The sequence below is a fragment of the Musa acuminata genome, chromosome BXJ1-8, assembly GCF_036884655.1.
Source record: "Musa acuminata AAA Group cultivar baxijiao chromosome BXJ1-8, Cavendish_Baxijiao_AAA, whole genome shotgun sequence".
NCBI classification, from domain to species: Eukaryota; Viridiplantae; Streptophyta; class Magnoliopsida; order Zingiberales; family Musaceae; genus Musa; species Musa acuminata.
Genome location: NC_088334.1, coordinates 8,427,059 through 8,445,638, shown reverse-complemented (window position 1 = coordinate 8,445,638; position 18,580 = coordinate 8,427,059). Strand labels below are relative to the sequence as shown.

The 18,580-nt window shown below is 41.2% G+C and overlaps 4 protein-coding genes across 5 annotated transcripts; 3 read left to right on the top strand and 1 right to left on the bottom strand.

Moving 5' to 3' along the window:
* Nucleotides 1–591: 591 nt before the first annotated feature.
* Nucleotides 592–4,044, top strand: LOC103993264 (MLO-like protein 6). Its single transcript, XM_009413263.3, has 15 exons — nucleotides 592–859; nucleotides 954–1,011; nucleotides 1,092–1,348; nucleotides 1,693–1,809; nucleotides 1,893–1,953; nucleotides 2,032–2,120; nucleotides 2,195–2,269; nucleotides 2,347–2,441; nucleotides 2,595–2,644; nucleotides 2,733–2,773; nucleotides 2,864–3,037; nucleotides 3,117–3,152; nucleotides 3,233–3,300; nucleotides 3,377–3,437; nucleotides 3,515–4,044. Exons 1-15 carry the CDS (start codon nucleotides 731–733, stop codon nucleotides 3,890–3,892), a joined length of 1,689 nt encoding a protein of 562 aa, XP_009411538.2. The 5' UTR covers nucleotides 592–730; the 3' UTR covers nucleotides 3,893–4,044.
* Nucleotides 4,045–4,297: 253 nt separating this feature from the next.
* LOC103993265 (F-box/LRR-repeat protein At3g48880) lies at nucleotides 4,298–12,058 on the top strand. Of its 2 annotated transcripts, XM_065078756.1 has the most exons (6): nucleotides 4,298–4,472; nucleotides 4,662–4,754; nucleotides 5,186–5,371; nucleotides 6,246–6,385; nucleotides 10,144–10,517; nucleotides 11,051–12,058. In XM_065078756.1, the coding sequence occupies exons 4-6, from the start codon at nucleotides 6,377–6,379 to the stop codon at nucleotides 11,649–11,651; spliced, it is 984 nt and encodes a 327-aa protein (XP_064934828.1). In that variant the 5' UTR covers nucleotides 4,298–4,472; nucleotides 4,662–4,754; nucleotides 5,186–5,371; nucleotides 6,246–6,376; the 3' UTR covers nucleotides 11,652–12,058. The 2 variants fall into 2 exon arrangements, with proteins under 2 accessions (XP_064934828.1, XP_009411540.2); XM_009413265.3 differs by lacking the exon at nucleotides 5,186–5,371 and having other exon boundaries at nucleotides 4,299–4,472.
* A 1,069-nt stretch (nucleotides 12,059–13,127) lies between these two features.
* LOC135587397 (calcium uniporter protein 3, mitochondrial-like) lies at nucleotides 13,128–14,637 on the bottom strand. The gene has a single exon (XM_065078755.1). The coding sequence runs from the start codon at nucleotides 14,504–14,506 to the stop codon at nucleotides 13,517–13,519; it is 990 nt and encodes a 329-aa protein (XP_064934827.1). The 5' UTR covers nucleotides 14,507–14,637; the 3' UTR covers nucleotides 13,128–13,516.
* A 1,615-nt stretch (nucleotides 14,638–16,252) lies between these two features.
* Nucleotides 16,253–18,577, top strand: LOC103993267 (E3 ubiquitin-protein ligase RMA3-like). Its single transcript, XM_009413267.3, has 2 exons — nucleotides 16,253–16,434; nucleotides 17,425–18,577. The coding sequence occupies exon 2, from the start codon at nucleotides 17,648–17,650 to the stop codon at nucleotides 18,200–18,202; it is 555 nt and encodes a 184-aa protein (XP_009411542.2). The 5' UTR covers nucleotides 16,253–16,434; nucleotides 17,425–17,647; the 3' UTR covers nucleotides 18,203–18,577.
* The last annotated feature ends 3 nt before the right edge of the window (nucleotides 18,578–18,580 follow it).

The window sequence follows — 18,580 nt, the reverse complement described above, 5'->3', positions numbered from 1 at the left end:
AAGATGCAACTATCTGGAAGCTCAAGTCAAACATGTAGAAGATGATGCAGCTAAACACCTCCACAGGTCAACAGCAAAAGGTGATCGAAGTCGACCCATTCAACATGAAACGAAGCCAAGAAAAATAAATGATATTGAATGCACACAGATCAATACCTCCCATTGTTTTCTGCTGCTCCTTTCCTGCTTTTATCAGCTTTGACTTGTCCATTCTTCAATCAAGTATTTTATTTTTCATTGCCATTGAAAAATCAATCCCAATCCTTCAACATCTTACAATAAATCCAGAAATATAAGTGTCACAAAACTTCTTTTGTACACATTTTTCTTTTCATATATGCCAACAAAAAATTGAAGTACACACCCTTTTCACATTCAAGATGTCTTATACAAGCTTCTCATCTTTGCAATGACATAATAATCTTTGTCTTGTTTTGAGGTGTATTCTTTGACTTGTATAAGTAAAAGTCTGCTATTCTCAGTTACATATCAACATGCATTGAACTCATGTTAAAGAGAAATAGCATTTATGTATGTGAGAGGAAAAAAGAAGTCTTCCTTCTTCGATTATAAATGTATCATCTAGCAGCCACAAACTGTACCAAGTCAAACTCGTTCATCTCCCTCACCTTCTTCTCTCCATCTCAGAATTGGTTTCCATTTCTCCAGCCTACAAGCTTCACTCCGCCATAACCTTCTGCATCACTGGCTGCAGCAAGCGTAGGAGGCGATGGCCGGGGGTGGCAGCAGCAGCAGCCGGACCTTAGAGGTGACTCCGACGTGGGCGGTCGCCGTCGTCTGCTTGGTCCTGGTCCTCATCTCCATCATCATCGAGCATGTAATCGACCTCGTCGGCAAGGTAAGCAGAAGCTTGCCTCATGAGCGAGTGCAGTCCCATCTTAGATCATGCTTGATCTCCTGCTTCGTTTCTTCTCTCTCTCTCTCTCGCTCAGTGGTTGAAGAAGCGTCACAGGAAAGCACTTTATGAGTCACTAGAGAAGATCAAATCTGGTAAGGAGTTGTATGTTACATGATTTTGATCTCAAGCATCATAAGAAGCTCACGCATGGCCGTCGTCTTCTCCATGACAGAGCTGATGCTGATGGGTTTCATATCCTTGCTTCTGACTGTTGGTCAAAGCCTCATTTCTAAGATATGTGTGCCCAAGAGTGTCGGTGATTCATGGCATCCATGTAAGCCCGGGGAAGAATCTGCCACCACCAGCGCCGACGGCCACTCGCAGGACTCGAGCACCAATGGGCGGAGACTCCTTCAGGATTCCGTCTCTGCTGGTGTTTTCCGGCGGATTTTGGCTGGAGGTGGAGGATCCGACAAATGTGCAGCAAAGGTCAGATTTCCTTTGTCCGACCTATACATCTCCATTGTCAACTTTGGTAGTCTGACACCAAGAACAGATAAAGAATATAAAATTAAAGGAAACATATTTCCTGGTTTTTGTCATCTGTGTTTCTTCTTTTTGATATAATTACCAGCATTTTGGATGATTAGAACCAACAACAGGTTGTGATAGAATAAGATAGCCACCGTAGAAGCCTTGGCTGTTGTCCATGTGCCTTCATGTTCATCTAGCTTGGTCCACAAGGAGGTTGCTCAGAAGTCTCATTGTTAGTCAATAGGATTCATCTCAAAGCTGCATGAGTTCGAGCTTAATTCTCTGGTGACACTGAACAGGGCAAAGTTCCTTTGATCTCCACCGATGGAATCCACCAGCTTCACATTTTCATCTTTGTCTTGGCCGTCTCCCATATCCTCTACTGCATCAGCACAATGGCTTTGGGTAGATTGAAGGTATAGAACTGTTGGATTCCCCAAAAGACTTCAGATTCTATGCTTAATATAAGGATGAACTACATCTTGCACATGTGATACAGATGAGGAGATGGAAGGCATGGGAACTGGAGACCAGAACAGCTGAATACCAATTCTCACATGGTATGCCTCTCTGCTAGCGTAGTTCATCATATGAGTTCAAGGTGTGATGAGTGCGATATCCTCAAAATCCTTTGTCAGATCCTGCAAGGTTTAGATTTGCAAGGGAGACATCATTCGGCCGCCGGCACTTGAGTTTCTGGAGCAAATCACCCATTCTCATCTGGATTGTGAGTCCCGAATCTTTCATGATGCTTTTACATGCTTGACATCTGTACTCATCAAGATACGCAATGTTGATCAGGTCTGCTTTTTCAGACAATTTGTGAGATCAGTTCCTAAGGTGGATTATCTGACACTGAGACATGGATTCATCATGGTAAGTCACTGCTAGTCTATCAACACAAGACACTGCCTTTGGGTCACACAATCCAAAACTCACTTGCTACTTCTCAGGCACATTTGGCTCCACAGAGTTCGACCAAGTTCAACTTCCAGAAGTACATAAAGCGATCACTCGACGAGGATTTCAAAGTTGTGGTTGGAATTAGGTACGTTGATCCCTGTTCATGTAAACTGTCTTCTTGCTCTGTAAGATTCTGGCGACAACATGATTGGATTGCTAGATAGGAGAAGGCATCACTTGCTATCTTCACCTGAATCTGCAATCTAGTAGTAACAATCAATACTTCATCTATCTGCAGTCCGACGATATGGTTCTTCGCACTAATCTTCTTGCTGACTAACACTCATGGTAATGTTCAATCTGTCATCTCATCTTTGTACCTATCGATGGAGGAAGAGATTGGATGCTGCAGATTAACGGTTGTATTTCTCTGCAGGCTGGCATTCCTACCTATGGCTGCCTTTTATCCCTCTGTTTGTAAGTGTCTTCAAGCCAGAGAAAACACAGCAGAAGACTGCAATCCATGACCGACCAAGATTGAATCTGCAGTCCCTTCTTTGATCGCAGGTGATTCTCCTGGTGGGAACAAAGCTTCAAGTGATCATTACGAGGATGGCCGTCAATATCATGGAGCGTGGAGATGTCGTCAAGGGCGTTCCGATCGTTCAACCAGCAGATGATCTCTTCTGGTTCAATCGTCCCCGTCTCCTCCTCTTTCTCATCCATTTCGTCCTCTTTCAGGTGATCTTACAGCAGCACATCAATGCATTTCTTCGAACAATTTCAGATGCTCAACAGATGCTTTTGTTTCGCTTTGCAGAATGCGTTTCAGCTGGGCTTCTTGGCGTGGAGTTGGGTAAGAAATCGAGGCAAAAACTGCTTAATGCTTCGCTTAAACATCGTGTTTTGATGTGCTTGGGACTAATCATTTTGCAGTATGAGTTCGGGTATCCTTCGTGCTTCCATCAGAACATTGAGGACATCATCATACGGATCTCACTGGGGTTTGTCTTCTGCCCCGTCTCCTGCTGTCTTTAAATCTCATCTAGATGGCATCTAATTAGAATCAACTTCTGTCAGAATCCTCATCCAGGTTCTGTGCAGCTACGTCACACTGCCTCTCTATGCATTGGTGACGCAGGTAACAGTCCTCAAGATCACAGCGGAGAGTGTTCTTCTTCGCCGGAGGACTAATGGATTTCCTGTTTCTGCTGACAGATGGGATCGAACATGAAGCCCACCATCTTCGACGAGAGGGTGGCGACTGCTCTGAGGAAATGGCATCAGTTAGCGAAGAAGCACTTAAAGGAGAACCGAAGGTCGGGAAGTGTGTCGCCTCTGTCCACCAGCAGAACAGCTACTCCCCGCCATGGTTGGTCGCCGGTCCACCTCTTGCACTACAACCGCAGTGAACTCGACAGTGTGCAGAACTCCCCGGGTCGATACCTCACCGACGATGACCCCGACGTTGAAGGACGGCAAGAGGAGTTAATGGAAGGCCAGCCGGAGGTGGAAGAAAACCACGCAAGGTTGCCGGTGGCTCATGGCGTCGATGCTCATGCGACCAGCTTCTCGTTTGATCAGCGACGGAGCTGAGAGTTGGTTGATTTGGCTTCTCTTTCGACTTCATAGATCCATTGACGTTGATTCCTCTTACATTTCCCTGTAAGAGAGCATCACTAATGATAGTGAGGGATGGCATAAGATGGATTTGTTGGATTATAATGACATAAGAGCCTTTTATCCAATGCATAAATTGTCTTTTGAAACGGTTCGGGTCGATTCGGATCCGGCCCGGAATATAACATCCGCAGACCGCGACACAATATTATAAGACCGCATTCCCGCTGCTGACCAGAATTCATACCCGATCTCCAGAGCCATCAGTGGGCCCCACAGGCCAGATATTCGAGGACGCCAGACGAGACGGGTGGTACATTTATGGGTAGAAATAGTTAGACACAAAACATTAGGAACCCGTGGAACATACGAATCTACGGCGAATCTTGATGCGGGAGGTGACGGGGGAGAGCCAAATGGAGCGGAAGGTAAAGTAACGATCCCCCGTTTCAACTCCGTCTCGCTCTCGCTCGTCTCATCTCATCTCCCTTCTCCGATCGTCAACCCCTCCCCATTCATTCTCCCGCAGCCGGCGATCCCCTCCCCGCCGCGAAAGGTAACGGCTTCGTTTCCCCTTTCCGTCTTCTCCCTCTGTTTCGGTCTCCCCCTTTCGGCTCCTTTCTCCTTGCCGCACGCCCCCCTCGCTCTCGCTCTATTGCCTCTCTCGACCGTACGCGGCCATTCCTCGTCGGACGCTGGCTGGCTTGGCCACGACTCTGATGCCCGTTGATTGTCCCAATTGCAGATTTTTTGGCTTTCGAGGTGAAATCTTCCGCAATAAGGTAGGGAAGATAATTGGGTGAGGATAGAAGAAGCAATCATTGACCAATAAACGCACGTAAGTTCGAGTAGAGTTTTCACGATGCATCTTTCGGGTGTTTCTCCTTCTGATTTCATTATTCTTTCAATTGTTCTATTGAAATAATTGATAGATTTGAATAAGTTTCTATTTTGAAGCAAAATTCTCTAGGATCTGATAGTGTCAGAACACTAAATTCTGGGTTTGTTTTCGGACGATGAATTATTCTTGTTTAGTTTCTTGTTTAATTCTGTTTATTTTCTAAGCAAAAATTAAAATTTCTCTTATTCGATCTGCTCTTAACATTTAGCTTTCCTCTCATAATGAATAGAATTCTTGGATTAGTTCCTTTCATAACTTTTTTGATTCGTGATTTTCTTACGCGGATATAAATGTGTCACCTGAGTTCAACTGCAGATTTAGAATGAAAAACACTGAATATTTGCAGCAATGTTTTTGTCGTGAAGCAGATACTTCTAATACAACAAAAGTTTGTAATTTGGAGGTCACCAATGAACAGATGCTGGGCAATGGTTGGTGGAATTTGGATTCTAGGAGGGGTTTTGTTCCATAGCGAGGAAAGAGAACAAGAAATGGAAGCGGATTAAGAATTGTTATAACAGGAGTATAACAACTACATTGTGTCTTACATCAAGGTAGACAAGGGGACATGTCCCTGGGAAAAGTGGATCCTTGTTTGATCAACTACAAGGACCATTTTAGATTTTTTTTTTCATAAATTCGGTGAATGTTAGCTTAATCTGAAGCCTCTTCCAACCATCTTCCAATATGGTAAATGATCCCATCATATCTGATGATGGGAAAATAGTTTGTTTATGCTGTCAACAAAACACTTGCATACAGTGTCATTGATGAGTCTTTTTTGGTTATAAATGGAACAGATGCTTTACAAAGATGGTGATGAAAACTTCATCTCATATGATCTGCATAAAAAAAACTAATACAGGAGGTCTATATGGTTATAAAAATACTCCTTATAGAAACTGTCTTGATCTGTGCTTCCCTCCTGTAATGTCTGCATAATTTCATTGAAGATAGTGACTCTTGATTGGTGGCTTTCCCCCCTATCTTTTGATTGAGTCATCTTGTTTGCTTTTGCAGTTTTTAACTTCAAAAATTATTCACCTTTTCAAAGAAATTAGGTGCTTTCAAGATCTCTGATTAGCAACCATAATTTCCTTGTGACCACCTGTTGATGAGAAAATGATTGCTCGAAGGACCATTCTACACGAAACTGAAATTGTCATTTTTCAAATAAAGTTTTGTGGTCCTGTCAGCTACTGGTTCTTTTAGCTCTGTAGGTGTTTGTATTGAAACGGCAGCTATATATTGATATATTAATTAAACACAAACTATTTTTGTTTTGGTAATTTTCAGTTTTTCGCTATGGAAATAAATAAGAGCAGCATTAACAAGCAGAAAACTTAGAAAGAGGAATTTTTAATATGGCTGCTGGTTATCAGCACCTGCATTTTGTCTAATGTGTGTGGTTGTGATGCTTCTGTACAGAAACAACAGTTGAGTTGGTGGAAAGAGCTTAATAAATAGATCAAGGAGGAATTCTGGTGACCTTCTTTCAGCTCTTATCAAGAAAACATCTCCAGGATCATCTCCTTTAGCTGCCAACCTGATGATTGTGAATGACAGAGGTATTCTAGTTTTTCCATTTTCCATAAAAGAGTTCTTAGCTGAGATTTTCCAAAATCAGGGAATCAATTGTCTGTGGGTTCTATTAAGTGTGTGGATGCTTATCTGTCAAGAAATTCTTTAGAAAAAATATATGCAAAGATGTTCTTTTGAGACTCATTGAAAGGATTTTGTCTTTTCTTGCATCATGTAACATAAAGATATTTATTTTTTTATCTTTATTTGCACCAGTCCAATCTTATACAATTTTGTCATTGCAGCTCTATTATATTCCTTCTGAGAGGATCAAGGCATTATAACTTAAGTCCATTATGCTGACTATTGAGATTCCTGTTAATTTTGGTTCATGGATAAGCCTGATCTAGGTAACTCGAAAGTTCAAATAATATGGATCTGCAATTATTGTGCAACCAGTTAGCCAAAATGTTGTCCAAAGAAAAGGAATAATTTTAGTTGTCATCAGGCTGAGGTACCTAGTAATGGAATTTTTTCATGATCCAGGCCAATATTTTTTCCCCTGAGAGTTCTGTTAGCTTTGGGCATGTTCCACAAGAAGTTGTGATCTTTAATGTATAATGCTCAGGAAATTTCATCTTTATTGGAATGCATTTCAAAGTTTCCACTTCTCCTGAAAGGGTTCTGTTTCTTTCTTGGTACAACCTGATTTAATGTCTTCACTAGTTGAAAATATCCATGGCTTGACTTCGATAAGTAAAAGTAGATTCAATACAGAAGTTTTAAGGACCTTTACCCATTCCCTTGGAGTCTGGCTACAAGTAGAGTGAATTGGCAACTATAAATTGATTGTCGATAAATACTAGGATAACAAACAGCCCCTGGTTAGCGTGAGATCATTTTGTCATCATTCTAAATAGACTAAGGTAGCTCTCACAACCCGACCTAATGGGATAATTGACCTATTAAATTTATTGAGTTTGATAAAAAATGCTTAAGCTCAAGTTAATGGTAGTAGACCTATCTAACTCTTTCACTTTAAGTCTTAGCCCACTTCGAATGGGAGACTAAATTGGGGGGTGATAATCTTTCTCACTTAAGTATCATGTTTTCGTCAAGGCCCAATATAAGTCAAAATCATACCTTGGTGACCTCCACGTCATGACATGTCCTTCCAGTCCCAACCACGGATAGTCCTTTCCTAATTGAGTCTCTCACCATACTCATGTCCAACACTAGATTAACTCCGATACCATTTTTCACTACCCAACTCAATAGGGTAAATAAATCATTAACTTGTTGAGCCTGATACACTGGTCTAAGATGCTTAAATTCAAAGTTAATAGTAGTATACTCATAGTCAATCTAAGTTTTAGTCCACCTTTGATGCGGGACTCAATCGGGTATTACAAATTATCTTATGAGAACTTGGTAAGAAAGAAGAAACTCCTTGAACTATGATGAGTACAGCCGATTATATTTTTTGCAAACAAAAGAGGAAATTAGTTCAATCATAATTGCAACAGAAGGCTTGAATTTGAGGGTCAACAAGATATGTCTCAAAGTTTGGGAAAATAAGCAAACTGAGAGAAAAGGAAATTGCATCCTGTTTTCACTAGTAAAGAAAAATCGACCTTCACAAAGAAACGGAGGACCGCTAGCCATTAAGCAAGCATTGAAGCAATTTTAGAGTGAATACTAGGCGAAATAATGTCAGTAAGCTTATACAAAGTTTATGTTTCCCTCGAAAACTCAAAAATTTCTTATTTATTCTTATCAGTTGCAGCTATGATTATACACCCTTATAAACTGAAGATTCCTCCAGATATGCTTTTGCTGCCAGTTTTAATTAACTACTACTATGTCAACTCTTGTTTATTATGGTTAAATAATGGATTAAAACATCAATCTTAAAGTAGGGGTGTTCAAAGAGGTTTGAACCAAACCGTTAAGGGTCGAAACAAACTAAACTGAAAGATTCGGTTAAAACAAGGTATTTCGAACTGGAACCATTTCAGATCTACCTAATCGAACCGGTTCGAACCGGTTAGGTTTTCAATTTTAAGTAATTTAAAAATATACATTTCAAATGAACCGGCTCAGTTTGGTGAACTGATTCAGTTTAATTGAACCAAACCAGAATTTTGATCTAATTGGACCTATATTCTCAAAAAGTTTATATCACAAATATTATTCTAAACATTCTAAACAATTGGGCCTATGCACAAGTGGTTTTTTATTTTTTTATTGAAAGATGCCTTAGAGGAATAATGACTTCACGTGCAGTCCTTTTTTCTTGATGATGAGAATATGCAGTGATGCATACAAATCAACAAGGGGATTATTAACGAAGAAGAATGAGAAAAAAATAGGGTACATACCTGAGATAAGAGAGCAAGGTTAAGAAAGGAACAAGAAGGAAGAGTCGCAGAAACGAAGGAAGAGTAGTGAACTCGTCAAGTTTAGGAAGGGATTTTAAAGTTTTTAGGGCTTTTGGGTTGGGTCGGCATTTTTAAATTAAGATCAATTTGGTTTGATCTGAACCAATTAATCAGACCAAAGGAAAGTACCCCCCCAAAATGGAACCATTTATAGCATTCAAAACCGAATTGTTGATGAACCAGTTCGATTCAGGTTCAATTCGGTTTTCCAGATCGACTTGAACACCACCCTCTCTTAAAGCACGGAAATAACTTTACGCACATCCGTCTCCTACACCTTACACTCTTCTCCTGCCTGTCCCTGGTCTGCAGCATGTTTATTTTTTTGTTTCTCTGTCACAGCTAGAAATAAACAGAAGATAAAGCGAAGAAGAAGAGTGGTGAAGAGAAAGAGAATGTAAAGGGACGGGGAAGGAAGTGATTGATGTGGCATGTAACAAGGAGAGAAAAGAAGAAAAGTAACGGATAGAAAGATAATTTACAAGTGTTTGAAAACTAACTGGTTGATGGGATTTGCAATTACGGATGTGTATAGAGGATCAGTTGCAACTTGCAGGGGTACACCTAATTTTGCCCTCTGGGATGCTGATAAAACAATGCAGAACAACACAAGAGGATTATGGTCATGACAAATTTAGTCATAGATCATTAACAGTTGAAGCATCTTTATTTAAAATAAAAGCTATAGAACTCAAGGAACAAAAGGTCTTGTTTGTTATTTTGAGAAGAAACAAATAGTGTAACAGCATAAATATGCTTGGAAAAATAAACAGGAAGCGGAAATTAATGAAGGGAAGATACTAAGAAAAGGAAATACGAAAAAATGGAGGAAAGGAAGAAATCTATGGATGGAGAGTTGATAAGTACAAATTAGTAAAAACAAAAGGCTATTGGACTAGACTCCTGAAGATTCTACACCAATTGAACAAATGCAACTTAACAACAACAAAAAATTACTCTGTTGATCTCTTTGGAGAGTGAAGAGCCATGAATCTTTTACATGAAATATTCAGATTTCTTTTACACCCAATGATATTCTTTGGACATGAGTTGGACTCTTCAGTATATTTTTTCTTTTTCGGCTTCAATCATATTTCATGGTTGATCTTTGCTGATAATATGCCTGAAATGTTTATTCAATTATTTTTTGATGTTTACAAATTAAACTATCTGTATTTTGTGCCACTTAAAACACCTCCTCTTGGCAACGTGCTTCTGTAATTAACTTGATATAATCTAATCTGCATTCATTTGGTATGTTGTATGCCACTCCTGCCTACTGTTGGTTTATGGTGCATATCAGTTTATTCTGTGATTGTGTCAGTAAAATCTAACTAGTCCAACCTCTGATGTCCTTTTGACAGCTCTTTGACTCGGCGAGGATGGCAGACACTAAATACGTAGGTAGAAGATGGGAGGACATGGATACTGATGTCCTGGTGAAGATATTGAAGGAGTTAAACATGATTCAACTGGCTCCAGTTTCCCGGGTTTGTCGTTCGTGGCGCATGGCTTGTTCAGATCCATTTATTTGGAACACCCTTGACCTGGGTCACCTGCAGTCCAACTTTATCCAGACAACAGCACCGCCATATATATGGGTGGATGAAAGGTCTGATAGAAGGTTGACTCGAATATTGAGGATGGCTATGGCTCTTAGTTTTGGAAATGTCACGTACATGATCTTTCATTTTAATCTATACATGAAAGATGATCATCTTAGTTACATATCAGAAAGGTAATTTTCCTTGGTTTTTAGTGTTTTACTTGACATTTTTATTGGTTCAGTGATGAAATAAACCTTTCTAGGATAGCAAATGCTATTATTCAAGTGACATCTCAGCAAAATTGTGCAATACTACAACTAATTTATAATCCTTAGCGGAGTCATTATCTAAATTACCTCTCAGCATCCAACTACAGGCGTTGTACCATTAAACATGTTGGTTATTTTGCATCCATCTATAACATGATCAATGGCCCTTTTTTCTATTATGTGAAATGCACTTGTAGCACTTCCTAGAAAGCATGTGATGAAGATGATGATGGACAAGAACAAACTGCTTATATTTTCGAACCTGCAAGAGAATGAACTTGATTAAGGACAAATGAGGTTAAAAGATTTCCAAATTGCAGCCAATCGTAGCCAGCTAAATTAGTTAGTTTGATAACACCACACCTGTTATACAGTGTGAAATTAAATGAATAATCACATTGTAGTTTCTTACATATTCTTTTTATTAATGTCGTTGCCTTTACAATTGAAATCAGGTCTCCTTATCTTAGAAGACTAGTTATGCCGGCTTGGAACCGCATCACAAAAGTTGGGATATGCCAAGCCATCCGGAGATGGGAGAATCTGGAATCACTTACAATGCCCGGTATTCCCCATCCTCCATACATAATGGAAGAAATAAGTAGAAGCTGCAAAAATTTCTCACAGCTTAAGGTTATGGGTACATTTGATGTGAACTGTGCATTTGCTATCACGGTGAACCTTCCAAAGCTGAAAGTATTAAGCCTGCGATGCTCTATAATCACAAAGCAAGCCTTGCTGCTTATCTTGGACTCCATGGATAGTCTGGAGGTGCTCAATATATCTCACTGCCTTTTGCTTGAAACCCTTCGGAGACCGGTTCACTCAGAACTAGACCAAGCCATCCTTAACAAGGGTTCACGGATACGCGAATTCTTCCATTGCCAGAGCAACTCATGCACTACATGCAAGAGGATGATCAAAGATGAAGGTCTGATGCGGTGGTACCGGTACGAGGATTGGTTCTGGCGTCGCGATGAGGTTAGCTCTCTTGATCTCGGGGACTACGGAAAGTTGTTCGATGAAAACTGTGTGAACAGATTGACTGCTTCATAGTGACAGTATTTTTGAAGAATACACATGCTTATTTATCGGAAGATTTTCAGATATGTGCATTATTGTTTTAACAAAACAATAATGGATTGGCAGACAATCAATTACAGTGTTCTACATCTCTGTCTTTAAAGAATGCTATGATGAACAGAGAGACTTCATCAGCTTTTACATCAAAATAATGAATCAAAAAGCCTAGTATCAGAGAAAAGTCTGCCTAGGTACTTGTTCTGTTGTATAAAAACTAGTTCCAATGAATGCCTGTTGCTAAATGTATAGAACTGCATTGGAGTTTGCAGTCCAAGCTTTAGATGAGATAGATAGAAGAATACACTGCAAATTGTTCTTGATGTTTAAGATGCATCATCACTTGAAGGATTCACTGCCCAAATGCAAGGGTGATTCTACAAGTTGTGTAAAAGTAGTACAAAGTGTGGGCCGTATGCATTATTTGCTGGTAAAGATGCAAGTAGAGCATAGAGATGCCATTCAAAATGTGGATTGCAACCTCACAAGGCTGCCTACCTATAAGAACACATTGACTTGTATCGGTTCGGATTAAGACTTGAACTTGTACCCGTTAAGAACGGGTGTGTTCCGCCTAAGAGCAAGTTATCATCATCAAATTTTATTTGATGAGATTTTGACTCCAAAATGAATCCCATATCCCGCTATCAATATCTATATCAATTTATTGATGGATACAAACAAACATTAGATACATAAAGAATTAGATATTTCAAGATGTAACATATGTTAGATACGAGACATTTAGATATTTAAAGATGTAACATATGTTAGATATGAGACATCCGATTGCTGAGTGTATTATTATATAAGTGATAGATCTTAAGTTTCAGTTCATAAGTAAACATCTCATACATCATTTAGTGTAATAAATTATTTTATTTTTTGAAAAAGAAATATATTTCCTAAATATTTATAAGAACAGTGACATCAAAATAAAGAGGAGGCAAATGTGCTATTTCAAAACCTTCAGAGGTGTGCAAACCCCTCACAAGAAAAAGCTTCTTGGTAGAATGCCCAAAATATTAAATTGTCATCGCATCGGAAATTGTTACTTAGGTCGTGATCCATGTATATTTATGGCGTGCAATAATTAGCATTAATTATGTCGAACATTTGTAACATTTTATCATCAGACAAAAGTTATTTTCACTCTTCACCCTACTTAATGATTTTATTCTTTCTTTTTTTAGGGGTGTTATTAGTAAAATAATATGAATCACACATCGATATCATGTATCAAGACCACGTGATCAAGACCACATGTCTTATATCTCGACGTCAAGTGGTCGATACCTCAATATCACATAATTGATACCTCAACGTTAAGCACCCGATATCTCAGCACTATATGACCGACACTCTAATATCAGGAGCTCAATACTTTAGTACCACATGATTGATACTTTGACATTAGATAACTAACACGATGATATCATAAGATAGGCACGCTAATACTCAACGATCTCGCCACTTCCTATTAATCATTCACACTTCTTCATTCGATTTACATCATGTGTCGAAACGTTGTGCCATTGTCAAATACATCCCAATACAAATACGTCCCAATACGTCGTATCCCGTCTAGCTCACTAACTTGAGGATCGAAAGTATATTATCGGGACTGTCCAACATTGATCGGATCAGATTGATAAAGTTTAACTTCAGATTGATTAAAAAAAACCAGATTAGGTCTTAGGTCTGGATAATTAAAATTTGACTTAACGTGATAATATATATATATATATATATATATATATATATATATATTTTTTTTTTTTCTTTCGTTCCCATCAACTCTTAAGATTATTCCCGTTGATAACGCGGCCTCTTTGCTCGGGTCATGCCTTCCGTATAATAACGGGTGCGAACGAGGGATGCGGGCGGCGGCAATCCCCGATTAGCTCGTTGAAGCGCTCGACATTGAATTCTCTGGCCCTCATCAGCCGCTTCTGCCGGGCGGCGAAGCGGCTCTTGAAGAAGCCCTCGAAGGAGGGTTCTCTGGATGTCGCGAGGAAGAAGGCGTAACCGGCCATGAAGTAGATGGAGGTGACGTAGAAGCAGATCGGCTCCATCACGTCCCACGACAGCTCCCAGAAGGTCAGCCGCATGAACGCCGCCGTCTGCGCCGCCATAAGCCCCAGCCCGCACCACAGCTCCTTCCTCACCAGCGCCGCCGCGCTCCGGTCGATCTCCGCCTTCGTCTCCTCCATCCTCCTCAGCTCTTCTCCTCTCTCAGCGTCCTCAACCGACGGGATCATCGCGGTCTCGATTGCCTTGGCTACCTCTTCCGGCCGTAGAAAGACGACGTTGCCCCAAACGATCACCGCTCCCAACTCGTCGAGCGATCGCGCCACCTCCACGCCCCGCTCGCCACCCGACGCCTCGCTGCAGATCCGGACGAACTCCGAGTAGGCGACGCAGCTCTCCCCCGTCGCCGTCAGTCTCGCCCTCGCCGCATCCATCTGCGACGCCCTCACGGCCTTCCTCACGTCCCCCACCAACATCCCCTTCTCTCCTCTGGCTACCTCGTCCGCTCCCGCGGGGATCGATCCCGAAGGCGGAAGGTGCAGGTCGAGGCGGATCCGGTCCGAGTTGAGGCCGCGGATCCACCGGACGAGCGGGTCGCCGACGGGGAGCGCGAGGCGGTCCGGCGGCAGCGGCAGCTGCAGCTGGAAGAACGGTTGTTTCTGAGGACAGGAGGAGAGGAAGCACCGAATCGGACGCGGTTCATTGCGGGCGCCGGGGAGGGGTTTGGCGGCGCCAGCAGACGAACCGACCTTAGCGATCTGGAATAAGCGGCGAGCAAGGGTTACACGGAGAGCCGCCATTTGCAATAGAGAGAGAGAGAGAGAGAGAGAGAGAGAGAGAGCGCGCGCGAGAGATGGGGGATCGGGGGCTGAGCTACGAACGGAACGGAACGGGGTTGAATCGGACGGTGGAGAAGGGAGGAGAAGTGGGAGGGCGGGATATATATGGGTGATGAAAGGGTAGGCGAGGCGAATCGACAGCGTGACAGGAAGCGTATCGATTCATGTGTCTGTCATATCACGAGTATCACTTGAAAGGAAGGCTAATATCAAATATGCTCTCTTCTGCTCTGTCCGGCTCAAAGGGTTCACCAACCATAAATATTAGTGTAATTTAATATTTGAGTAACTAATATTAACATGGAAAGAATATTAAAAGCTTCATTCACTCTTTTTTTTTTTTTCTTCTTCTTCTTTCGAGATTATCATTTATATTTTTTATAATTTATAATTTATAATTTTATTTTAAATTTTTAAATGTTTTTATATTTTTTTATTTTCTCCTCGGAGGATAAATTATGAAAAATAATAAAATTAGTAATATTAGATTATAAATAATATAAAATATTGTATTTAAAAAAAAATAGTTAATAATAAAAATATAAAGAGCAGAACGAGTCAGATGAGGCCAAAGGATTACTTGTACCACCTTCCAAGAACGGGGAGACGAGAGCCGGTCGATTGGGATCCAACGGTTCTCGTCAAAAGAAAACGAGGCTTGTGTGGTGTAGGTGGCCGGCAAGCAGCCTTCCCCAGATGGAGGAAACTACGTATGGCCCATCTCATCGTCCTCTACGGCGGCCTTCGCCTTCCCCAGTTGCCAACTTCGGCGTTGCTTGGGGAAGTGGCATCCCACACGTATCATTTCCTCCCGTATTGCAGTAGCTTTCTTGAAGCAACACAACAACGTTGCATTATGTCCCTAATATCCGGGATTCTATGCTTCATTCTCACTGTGAATAATCCCATGTGAAGAGATTAATAATAAAAAATTGATCAAACGATTACAACAAAAAAAAACTTATTATATGAAAATATTAACTTATATCCAACTGATATCTCAAAATAATATGATATTAAGCAAAGAAAGAATCCAACTACGTCTATAAGATTCATTCGATACTTAAATTAATTTTTTGATCGATTAAAACGCCATGGTTGCATGTGGTCCTGTTAGGTCATCTTCAATGGTGGGTCAAAATGAAGGCTAAGGGTATTGACAGAAAGATTTATAATTTTAATTATCTATCCGAATGACCCGAACCATTGGTTCAAAATATAAAATATATATATATATATAACTCAATCCAACGATAATTATAAATTATATTATGACACTAATAATTTAATCATATTATGATGTTATGATGCACATGAGACTTAATCTAGAGGTGACTCGATATTATAAATACCTTAATACTAATTTTATACACCAATCACTCACTATTAGTTCAAAATATTTAAACCTAAGTTTGATAACTAAACTCTTATAAAACAATTCAATTCTTCTCCCATTTTGATTTGGTGGGTAAATAAATATTAAAAAGAAAAAAAACTTAGAAAAACATGAATCATATATTTAATTTTGTTTTTTTATGCGTGGTTCGGTTTATGATTGATTGAGATGATATTTATATCCATTTTTATGGTTTGAGGGGATTTCTAAATATATTTTGGATTCCTTAAAAACAATAAATAACAAAGATTATATATGATCATAATATATTATCGTCAATCATTAGGATCTTTTAAATTCTAATTAAGACAGACACACCATCTCGCGCTTTATTCTCTTTCCTTCGTTTCTTTTTCGGAGATCGACGACGACGAGGAGGACGAGGAGTTCAACTTCAGCATCAGCAACCACAGCCGAAGGAGAAGCTTTCCTTTCCTTCACCTCTTCTTATCGCCGTCTACGACTCCGCATGAGAAGGGCGCGACCCAAATCGGTGCGGCATCTTAGACCCCTCGTCGTTTCTCTTTTCTTCTTCTTCTTCCATCTTCCCCCTCCGGTTCTTGATTCGCGATCGTTGCGTGTCTTTCCTCCTCTATTTTTCGGTTGGATCGAACGAAGGCCGGGTTCTCGATGAAGAACTCGTCGGGGGTTGTCTGCATCAGATCCGATGGAATCCTTTTATCTTTGTTTCGAGATCTCGTCTCCATTTCGTTATTCATACCCGATCATTCTTTACGAGGGAGGGGGGGCGAGAGATCTCTTTCTTTCTTATTAGTTTTCTCCTGATCGATCCTTGGGAAAGATTAGCTTTACATACCTCGGAATAAGAGATCTCTTTGCTGTTACCGGATAAAATGATGATAAATCATTCTCCTCGATCAAAAATTAGGCATATGTCTCCAAAGGATTAAACCCTAAAAGCAGCAGACGGAAGAGAGATAGAGTCATTACATAAATAAAGGGATTTGGTAATTTCAAATTTTGTGCATTTTATATTAATTTATGTTGTTAATTTTTAGGTTAGATGGTAAAGGCATTTAAGATGATGGGTTCAAATCATAGCAACTGTTTTCTTCCGTGCTCGATTGAATTATGTGCATTAGTTCAAAAGATCAGGTTACATCATCGAGTCCTGTGCCTCTCATTACAGAGAGGCGTGGAAGTCACATTATTGGTGGTCCACTTGAATTGGCAACGACATGCATTCAATTCTTGATCTGTCTGTCAGATTACGTAGGTAGATGTAGCAGCACTCTGTTCTATCTGTAGTTTGGTGGTTTTTACGGTCCTTATGGTCCTTTCCATGTCAGCTTCAATATATATATATTTAAGTTTAAATTTATATTAATGTATTTATCTTTTTTTTTATAAGATAGTTAATTTAAATTCTAATCCACTTCCCGATGTAAAATTAAATCAAGATATTTCAAGGGACTATAATATAAACTAGATTTGATGTTTTCTAATCCACTTACGGATGCAGTCAAGCGGGAGTTATCCGTCATTGAAGCATTCCAAGTTAAAGTAGACATCGGCAGAGGTGTTGTGTCTCTGTGGTGCCTTTTCCCTCTACTCTTCCGGTGGTGGGCCTTACGGAAAAGCCTCGCACGTAAGCGACTGCGATCGAGTTGTTTGCTTGTGGCAGTGACCATCGTCTGCTGCCAAGTAATTGGAACGTGTACGCCCACCGGGCAGCCGAAGACGGCATGGAGGAAGAGCGCCACCGCGACGGCGTGGAGGCATCGGCTGACGGGTGCTTAGACTGCAACATATGCCTGGACTTTGCCGCGGAGCCGGTCGTCACGCTCTGCGGCCACCTCTACTGCTGGCCGTGCATGTACAAGTGGCTGCAGCAGCGGCAGCGGGGCGGCGCTCAGTGCCCCGTCTGCAAGTTCGGGCTCTCCCCGGACGGCCTGGTGCCACTCTACGGCCGGGGCCATCGCGACGGCAAGAGGCCCCAGTGGCGCCCCGAGACACCACGCCGCCCGCCGCCGCCGCCCCTCCGGGACGCGATCGGCGCCAGTGAAGCGCGGCACCCGGAGACTCAACCGCGTCGTCACCGTCGCCATAGTCCTAGTTGGGATTACACGTCGCCGGCGGGTGGAGGGCTCGGGGGAATAGCGATGGCGGTGCTGCCGTGGATACCACGAGACCAAGGCAGCACCAGGCTGACAAGGCGGGAGATGGTGTTGGAGACGTCACTCCATCATTTATGGGTCTTCCTTTGCTGCTGTGCTCTTCTGTGCCTGTTCTTGTTCTGAGAGTGCACGGTTCTTGAGCTCTGCGCATAAGAAGAAGGCAGGCAGCAGAGGGGACTTCCAACCGGATAGGAGAGGAAAATTCTCGAAGACTGAGGGGAATATACGAGGAAAATGCTCATAAAGACCACAAAGCAGCAGCAGCAGCAGCAGCACAAAAGCTATACATCTGAATCTTTGAGCATGGCATAAGAAATCAGTGTCGTTGCAGATTTTGGAGTAAGTCGAGGCTTCGAGACTCAATGCTTCTTCCGGACAACAAACTAGGCTTTGATTCTTTTGTTTTTGTTTGTTTGGAGCTAACTAAGTTCTTTGTACAATGTTGATGTATATACTTTGGCAAAATGAGGACGATAATTGGACAGTTTGTTCACAAAAGCC